Source organism: Hippoglossus hippoglossus, chromosome 22, assembly GCF_009819705.1.
Source record: "Hippoglossus hippoglossus isolate fHipHip1 chromosome 22, fHipHip1.pri, whole genome shotgun sequence".
In the NCBI taxonomy this organism is placed as follows: Eukaryota; Metazoa; Chordata; class Actinopteri; order Pleuronectiformes; family Pleuronectidae; genus Hippoglossus; species Hippoglossus hippoglossus.
Window position 1 is genome coordinate 25345830 of NC_047172.1, and position 10172 is coordinate 25356001.

Consider the following 10172-nt stretch of genomic DNA (forward strand, 5'->3'; position numbering starts at 1 on the left):
TCACATGGATGTTCTGGAGTTTTAATCTTGTTTCCTTTTAGGCCGCCATGAGAGAGAGAGTGCTCAGAATAATGGTAAGTCTGAAAATTCACTATAGTTTCATGATGTTCAATTATATTCCTGATAAAAACCTGTGATATGGTTAACAATTCCAAAATAAGCATGTCTGTGGACCTTGAGTGATAAGTTTGTATCCGTCAGAAATTAAGCATCTGTCTGAACTCTTCACATTCTAGGTGTTGCTGCAGAATTTAAACATCTTTCACTCTTTATTGCATTACGTAACTAATTCCATTCACTACTATTGTATTTTTGATAAATATAATTAAAACGATCTGCATAGCAAGGCTCCAACAAAAGTAAGAGAATATGTTTTTCTTTGTTTATTTAGGCTGTTGTAAACCTGACTGTTTGCTTTGCCTGTGGTAATGCTCCAGAGCTACTTCAGAATCATTCCATCACTATCACTTCTCAAACAAACCTACAATATACTGTACATTGTACATGCAAACCTTTTATATACAGTCTATGATGCAGAGTGAATTAGAATAAAATGTGTTTATCATACCTGGCTTATCTGTAATGAAGATTTTACAGTGAAGTGATTCTATGGATGTTGCTGCCATGACAGCGATCAGCACCGATGATACCTGGGAATGTCTGCGTCAGTCTGATATGGTCATAATGACCATCATCAAAATGATCTCGCGGGACAGATATTATTGGTTGCAGGCTGCCAGTTGCCAACCACTGCTGTAGTTTAGCTGAGGAACCAGAAGAAGTTCAACTTAGTCCACAGACTGAAGGCACACTGCCCTGCCCCCACTGACTTCTGCAGAGCGCTGATCGCATGTTTATTCACATTATATTGATATTGAAGGTATCACATGTCCAAATCGCACTTAATTTTACACTGCACTTTATTCTGCAATGTACAATATACATGCCATGTGTGAAATCGATAAGATCAATGGTTGGTGATATATGCGTTCCACATACAGACAGATGTTGGTGGAATGAGGAGGTAGATGTTGTGATTCTTTTTAAAGAGCTACTGTAAAATGTCCTGAAGGTCTGGTTGCAGCAGACGTTCAAACAGGATTCACACTGATATGCAGATACAATATATTTGTAGTCCAGATTTCAAAGTTTAATCGCCTTTATTGCCTTGAGAAAAACTTGTTCCATTTAGCCATTTCTACTAACAGATTTTCTCTATAACCAACATGGACAGTCCTTGATGTGTGCGAGTGAAAAAACATACATATTTATGCATTTATTTTTAGTTTTGTCAGTGAAGAGCAGTAATGAAAAGCTTCAGTGTACAATCTGATTTTGTGGATTTTCTTCCACTAAAACAATTTGGGAGGGTGAAAGGTTATTTTATCATGGCGATCACTTGTACAGTAAATGGTCTGTATTTATACAGCACTTTTCTATTCTTGATGACCACTCAAAGCATTTTACAGTACATTTTATTGCCATTCACACACACATTCATACAGCGCATCAATGGGCAGCAATTCGGGGGTTCAGTATCTTGCCCAAGGACACTTCGGCTACCCCCTCAGCCACAGCCGCCCACAGTAACTGCACACTAAACATTTCCAGTAAATAGTGACAATCTGCTAGTTCAAGTGTATTTGCTGTGATTTTGAAAGGCATTAACAGATAGACAGGTCGTTGTGAAGCTGTGACACAGCGTGGAATGCTACAGGTATTACAACGGAAGCATAGTATAGCAGCAACCTGTTGTGGAATCTGTTTAACAAGTCAGGATTGCTGACCCCCACCGATAAATGTTGGATGTCACATATCTAACAGAAACATTATCATCTCTTCCACCCAATGGAAACAAAAAAATAATAAATGCTTTTTTAATTTCCTGTAAACTATACGCAAATACAGACAAAGGGCAAACATTATAATTACTTCTATACACTATATACAATATTAATAATAATAATGCACATATTTTTTTTGACAGAAAGTATACAAATAAAGGCCTATCACGAGAAAACCTTTGTAATCACTAAGGCCTCATAACAGTTTCCATCAGTAACAAAAGTTCAAACAAACGTTATTGGAGCAAATTAAGTGTTTATTTTCCAGTAGACACTATAACATTTAAAATGTTCAATCTACTCCCTAAATGACAGAGAATATAAAAAAGTAAGCTCTGTAGGCTTTAAAAAAACCTTACATTCATTAAATTGGTCTGCTCAACTTCAGATGTGTTTGACAATTTTAAATTGTGAGGAATATTTAGTTGTCATTGAATGGCAGGTCCATGGGGTGCATTTGGAAACAGGAAATACTTTATTTATGGCATGTATATGGTAAATTGATACCAAACTTCTCATGGCTGTTAACAGTCTTGGCCTGAACACATCTGGATGCAAATATTCACTCTCAGTTGTAGTGCAACCTTGCGGTAACAAGAAATTACTGCTTTTACATTTTAACATTAAAATGCAGCTGAAGGGTTGCAGGTGGTGTGATCGTCATTCAGGGAGATCCTCGTCACTCCGCCCACACACACAGGACACAAAAGAAACACAAGGGAGGGGCTAACACAATGGAAACACTAGAGAGAAGGGACACCTGTCGCCCAGACTATAACACCTAAGGCAAGCTCGAACTACCTCATGTCTTTGAAATACCAAAGACTATTATCCACGTAATAATTAAGGTTCATGGCGTGTTTCATAATAATCCTAACTGAAGAAAGTACAAGGTGAATAGAATTGGTCAAAGCACAGGGCAATGTGGAACTTAATGACTAAATGTTGTCCAAGACTATCATCATCAAGGACTCATCATCGATGTAATGTATGTGATGTTTTTCTCTTTATTAGGATGTACTTGTCAGTGGTGTCGAATGCAGCATTTAGGTCTATTGAGACTTTTTCCAATGCAATTAGGATGCCATTTTAAAAAACTTTCCCCAGTGCTGACGAGTGTTTTAATGCACTCTAAATCCTAATTGCAAATCCTCTAAACTCGTTATATAAAATGTTACAGAAATGTTTTCTCAAGGATCTTACAGAAAAGGATCTTACAGAAAAGGATCTTACAGAAAAGGATCTTACAGAAAAGGGGGAGGCTAGACATTACTCTATCATTGCCTAAAATATCTTTGAGTTGAGGTTGGATTATATCTACTTTGCATTTTTTTGCTTTGGTTTCTTCACCAAGACCCTAGTTGGGATAGTGTTTAAAAGACAGGATAATTAGGTAACAGTTAAATATTTTTGGATAAGATCAGTGGGACAAAAATATACATAGGTTGAATTTGGGTAATCTGGGACATTGGGTGATGTGGGACACCTAAACCCACTAGCATGGATATCATGTGACTGAAATCACATGACTACATGGGGGTGATCTCACCAAAAGGGGCGGGGCAAGTTTCAATCAGAAGCCCACCCCTTGGATTTTCATGACAAGGACAATGACATAGGAACCCTTGTCCCTGTCCCACCCCACCATCTACCCACCCACACCCAAAGCCAAAACATTTCAATAAAATGAAGAAACTAAAAAAGAACATAGCAGGAACTGTACTGAGGAAACTCCAGGGGCAGGATAAGAACTTAAAACTGAGATGATAGGATAAATAAAATAAAAGTAAATAAAAGTGTTGCTTTAATTTGATTACAATTCTGTCGAGGGCTAAGTTCTAAATTACTTTCTACCAGATTTGGTAAAATTAGGAGATATTTTTCCTAAACTCACATCTTCAGTGATTAGGTGGGAAGTGTATTTTGTGGTGAGTTTCAATGGCTGGGCTGTTATGACCCGGCTCGCTAGGGAAAGGGGCTACCGCAAACCAGATGATTTTGGTTATAAAAAGTTGTCTATTCTTTTATAAAACTCAGTTTCAGGATTAAATCACAACACAGGTAGAAAACTAACAGAAAAACAGGTCGGTGGGGGCTATTTTAAACGAAAGAAACATATATAACAAAAAGAGGACGCTTAACAACAGCTGCACAACCAACCTATTGTAATCCAAAATAAAAATAAATCCTCACTAAACAAGACAACTGGTTCAAATCAAAAGACAAACGAAAATAGCACCCCGCTCCTAATGTCTCAACAGTTAGTCAAGATGGCTCGTTGAACGGCCGCCTCGGTGTGTTTATGCACACTTTTTTGTCCCGTTTGTGTTTTAACCCTGTTTTCTGCTGCGATACCCGGAGTTCTTTCACCAGAGCTCATAAACATCAAGGAAACAACTCCAGTGGATTAATTTCCATCTTTCTTGTGTTCATCTGTGGAATTATTGGACATTCTTGTCAAAGGTGCGCTCACCTTTGACAACATAGTAAAACGCCGGAGGAGGGGGAGACGTGCTGGAGCACTTGTGCGTCTCCGCAGACGCGGACATCATACACCTCTACCGGGGATATTTCTCTCCAAGGTGCGTTCACTAAGCAACAAACTGGATAAACTTCAGCTCCTGGTGACTAGAGACAGAAACTTTTCTTCATCTTGCGTCTTGTGTTTCATGGAGACCTGTCTGTGTGGATCAATACTGGACTGTGCACTGCAGCTGGAAGGCTTCCAGTTGTTCAGAGCGGACCTTTATACGGAACTCTCCAGCAAAACGTGGTAAAAGAAAGGTGGGGGAATATGTTTCTATACAAACAGCAGCTGGTGCCACAACGTGACAGTGATCCAGCAGCACTGTTCTCCTGTTCTGGCCTCATTCATTCTGGTCGGTGTTTACATTCCACCGCAGGGACACATGCGGTGGAATGTATATATATATATAGATATATATATTTTTTTTTATTCAAGGTATAGTCGGAAGAGATGTGTTTTTAGTTTGTGGCGGAAGATGTGTAGACTTTCTGCTGTCCTGATGTCATTGGGGAGCTCGTTCCACCATTTAGGAGCCAGGACAGCAAACAGTCATGACTTTGTTGATTGGTTAGCTCGCAGTGAGGGAGCAACAAGCCGATTGGCATTTACAGAACGGAGTGGACGGGCTGAGAAGTAACGTTTGACCATGTCCTGGATGTAGACTGGACCCGATCCGTTTGCAGCACAGTACGCAAAGTACTAGTGTTTTGAAACAGATGCCGACCAGCCACTGGTAACCAGTGAAGGGAGCAGAGGAGTATGAGTGAATTTAGGTAGGTTATAGACTTCAACTTAATCTTCATCCCCTTCGCTTTCCTTTTTCACCCCCATGTCTCTGAATCAAGTTCTTACCTTGGTAACCTCCACCCGCCCAACCACCTGCCCCCTTGACCCCATTCCATCTCACATTCTCCAGTCTATTGCTCCTGACCTTCTTCCTTTTCTCACCCATCTTATCAACACTTCCCTGTCAACTGGCTGTTTCCCTAACTCTCTGAAGGAGGCAAGAGTTAACCCTCTCCTGAAGAAACCTGCCCTCGACCCGTCTGAAGTAAACAACTACAGACCTGTCTCTCTTCTTCCCTTTCTTTCCAAAGCTCTCGAGAGAGCTATCTTTAATGAACTCTCCTCCTATCTCCACCATAACAACCTTCTTGACCCTCACCAGTCTGGTTTCAAGGTAGGCGACTCAACTGAGACTGCCCTCCTTGCTGTCTCTGAGCAACTTCACACTGCTAGAGCAGCCTCTCTCTCCTCTGTGCTTATCCTTCTAGACCTTTCTGCTGCATTTGACACAGTGAACCACCAGATTCTTATTTCCTCCCTTCAGGACCTGGGTGTCTCAGGCTCTGCTCTCTCCCTGCTCTCATCCTACCTCAACGACCGCACTTACCGGGTAACTTGGAGGGGATCTGTGTCTGAACCTTGTCCTCTCACTACTGGGGTCCCTCAAGGTTCCGTCCTGGGTCCCCTCCTCTTCTCTCTGTACACCAACTCTATAGGCTCTATCATTCACTCACATGGCTTTTCCTACCACAGCTATGCTGATGACACCCAACTAATCCTCTCTTTTCCCCAATCTGAAACACAGGTAGCAGCACGAATCTCTGCCTCTCTGACTGACATTGTACTTTCTCTATTCTTGTTGTTCTGGGTTTGTACCCTCATGGTTGATGCACTTATTGTAAGTTGCTTTGGATAAAAGCTTCAGCTAAATGAAATGTAATGTAACATCTCTCAGTGGATGTCCTCACACCACCTGAAAATCAACCTTGACAAGACATCGACAACTCTGTGGTAGCCCCCACCCAGACTGCAAGGAACCTGGGTGTGACACTCAACTTCAGTCAAATTAATTGAGGAATTATTGTCAATAATGGTTGAGTATCTGAGTAGACATATTGTATATCAAGCAGTCTTGTAATAATAGTCCACAATCAGATGCCACCATAATCCACAATCCATCATTATGATTCTCTGCATCCATCAGGGTACACCATCGGCTGCCACTTCGATCATTGTTCACCCCCACTATCCACAGCTGCGGCCCTGGATCTGCAAGCGATAAAGCACATTAATGTCTTTAATGTGATAAAGAGAGAGAAGAGGAAAGAGAAGCTCCATGTGTCGTGTGTCCCCCGACATTCTAGACCTATAGCAGCATAACTAAGAGCAGGTCTAAGACAAGCCTGGACCGGCTCTAAATATAAGCTTTATCGTAAAGGAAGGTTTTAAGCCTACTCTTAAACGTACAGATGGTGTCTGCCTCCCGAACTGAAAGTGGGAGATGATTCCACAGGAGAGGAGCTTGATAGCTGAAAGCTCTGGCTCCTACTCTACTTTTAGAGACTTTAGGGACGACAAGTAAGCCTGAATTCTGGGAGCGCAGTGCTCTAGTGGGTTGATATGGTACTATCAGCTCTTTAAGGTATAATGGTGCCATATTAGGGCTTTTTGAGACAGGACATGTCTGATTTTTTAGATGTTACATAAGTAAAAGAAGGCGGTCCTAGAAATTTGTTTTAAATGAGAATCAAAGTCAAATTTACATCTAGGACATGGTTGAATCTAGCCCATCCACTCCGCTCTGCATTGACTAATCGGCTCCCTCACTGCGAGGGACAGCTAGCCACACAACAAAATCATGACTGTTTGCTGTCCTGGCTCCCAAATGGTGGAACGAGCCCTTTGACATCAGAACAACAGAAAGTCTACACGTCTTCCGCAACAGGTTAAAGACACATCTCTTCCGACAACACCTTGGTTAAGAAGATGATGGTCTAATAACCAACGTCAACTGTGAGTGCTTATATTTAAAAAAATATATAAATTAAGTTTAGTTGCACTTATTGCACTTACATGTAGTACTTTGTAGTTTGGCTTTTTTGAAGCTAATGTACTTACATGATTCTTCCTGTTCTGGGTTTGTACCCTCATCGTTGAATGCACTTATTGTAAGTCGCTTTGGAAAAAAGTGTCAGCTAAATTATAAGTAATGTAATATATCTTGAATTGAATGTTTGAAACACATTTTATAGTTTCTTTATTTAGGCTAGGGTTCTTTTAGAAAAAAAATACTTTTATAAGTCAATATGATATTAATATTTCTATAAATAATATATATTTTATTACTAATTATATTAGTCATTTTTTCACAATGCTTTTTAGAAATTTGTAATATTATGCTTGCATATAGCAAAGTGATATAGGCTTCTTTCTCTTTTTTTTAAACCTAATACACACAGGACGGCTGTGGCTGAGGGGGTAGAGCAGTTGTCCTCCAACCAGAAGGTGAGGAGCTCAAAACCCAGCCCAATGCCTAAGTGTCCTTGGGCAAGATGCTGAACCCCCCCCCAAAAAATGGCCCCTTCATAGGTGTTGAATGCACTAATTGTTGCTTTGGATAAAAGCGTCAGCTAATTGACATGTAATGTAATGCAATGCAATACAAGTGTCCCAGATTACCAAGTGACCTGTCCCAGATTGTCAAGTTCGGGTAAAATTTTCTTCTTTGGCACAAAGAACACCCAAAGCTGTGTCATGTCAACTGAGTACGATATCTCCATTATTTCTTCAGGTGTGGTTAGAAAACCTCCTAAGGATTACAAAAGTGTATAATATGTTGATCAAATGTATAAAGCAGATAGCGGAATAAATCGTAGAAGTCAAAATTTGAAAAAATGTCCCAGATTACACAAATTCACCCTATATAGTGTATAATAATAAAAATAACAATAAAAATAATAATATTAGGGCCTATAGTTTTACAGCTGTTTCTAAGGTTTGAAAACAAGATAAAAACTAGGGCTGGGCAACGATTAAAAGTTTTAATCGTGATTAATCGCATGATTTCCCTGATTAATCACGATTAATCGCATTTGTATACGCAAAATCCAATAATGAATTCAAAAGTAGTGTATAGCGCACTTTTATTTTAAATGTTCTGCCATATGAACGAAAGTGCCATAACATTTGTTGTGCAAACACTTTTAACATCAGCATTTTAATACAGTAGCAGTTAAATAAAATATTCAGTGTAAATCTCAACTTAAACAATGTTATCAAAGCAAATACAAAATTAAAGCTCATTGCCACTGCCAGGGCATTAATGTTATCCTGTTCGTTATGAAAAAGAAAAGAACTGGCCACAAAATCCTGAGCCACAATCATATCATTAAAACAGGCAATTTCTGAGGTAACAGCAGAAACATTTTACTTTCTTCAGGGAGCAGCATAACCAGTCTAGTACCAAATGTCCCTGTTAGAGTGAGACACCAGAAAACACTTTCAGTGCAGTTTGTCAATTCCTAGAACTTGACACTGTTATTTTAAATGTACTGCCATATAAACTAAAGTGCCATAACATTTGTTGTGCAAACAAACACTTAACATCAGCATTTTTATATAGTAGCAGTTAAATAAAATAAATACTTTGTGTAAATCTCAACTTAAACAATGTTATCAAAACAAACACAAAACTAAAGCGTATTGCCACTGCCAGGGCATTAATGTTAGAGTGTGGTGAAGCACCAAAAAGTTCACTGCTGGCATTTACTGTGCAGAGGACTAGTCTGTAAAGTCCATGTTTATACTGGATTTCCTTTGGTCAAAAAAGAACCAGAAAACACTTTCAGTGCAGTTTGTAGATTGCTAAAACCTGATGTTTTTTACTCCTCTGCACTAAGCCAGTTGCTAAGGCCCACCAGACTCTTCTTCTGGACAATATGACCAGCAAGAGAAAACAACCTTTCGCAGGGGACGGAGGTTGCCGGTGTGGCCAAGTACTTCTGTGCATAGGGGGCCAGCCTGCTGTGTGAGCCTGCATGTTTGGACCACCACTCTAATGGACAGGAATCTGAACTGATGGCGGGCTCTGCTCTGTATCGACGCACACTGTTCTCAATTGAGTCTTCTTCCTGTTCAGAATCAGACTCGGATGAAACAGCCAATAGGGTTAACTTTTTCTTTGGTGGCTCTGAGTTTTTTTCTTTCTTAGGTTTCTCTGCAATAACCCCCTGTTCCTTGACTAAGTTGGTGACTGAGGCCCACACCTCACTCCTCTCAGCTCTGGGTACACACTTGAGGTCCTTGAATCTAGGGTCCAATGCAGTAGCAATCTTCAGATATGCAATGTTGGCATTTCCCTTGCGTGTCTCCATATCGTTTCTGAATGTAGACTTGAACTTGGTCACGTAGGCAGGGTCATCATCTGAGCTCTCCATCACCCGGGACAGATGGCAAAAAGCAGGCAGAGCCACAGAGCAGGAGACATACTTTTCTCCTCCCAAAAGTTCAGTCAAATACCTGCAACAGAAAATCAACTCCACTTCAGTCAAAAATAAATTGCATTCACTTACAGTATACACAAAAAATATCCTCTACATATTCATGCTGCATTTACACATTTACACTATTTCTCTCTTACATGCACTCAGACAGGATAGTGAGAAATATGATGTAAAACATACCTGCAAGGCTCCAGTAGCGTTTCCAACCTCTGCAGTTTGTCCATTTCAGCTGTAGTTGACATGACAATCTTGGTGTTTGTGGTGAGGACGTCCCTCAGTGGCTGTTCGTTTCTGCGGATGCTTTTTTATCATGTCCAGAGTAGAATTCCATCTGGTTTGAACGTCTTGCATAAGCGACTCCTTCTTCTGTCCATGTTCAACTTGTTGTTGCTCTAATTCTGCTGCACTTGCTGGACTGTGTTTAAAGTGCCCCACAACCTTTCTGCACTTGGCCAGGACATTGTCAAACGCACTGTTATGCAGAGATACTGTGACAGAACGCTGGAGACTGTG

At 40.3% G+C, this 10172-nt stretch overlaps 1 protein-coding gene across 1 annotated transcript; it reads right to left on the bottom strand.

Annotated features, from left to right (window-relative positions):
- Positions 1-9038: 9038 nt before the first annotated feature.
- On the bottom strand, positions 9039-9959 carry LOC117756552. Its single transcript, XM_034577096.1, has 2 exons — positions 9840-9959; positions 9039-9675 (listed from the first exon to the last, which is right to left on the bottom strand). Exons 1-2 carry the CDS (start codon positions 9899-9901, stop codon positions 9039-9041), a joined length of 699 nt encoding a protein of 232 aa, XP_034432987.1. The 5' UTR covers positions 9902-9959.
- Positions 9960-10172: the final 213 nt, after the last annotated feature.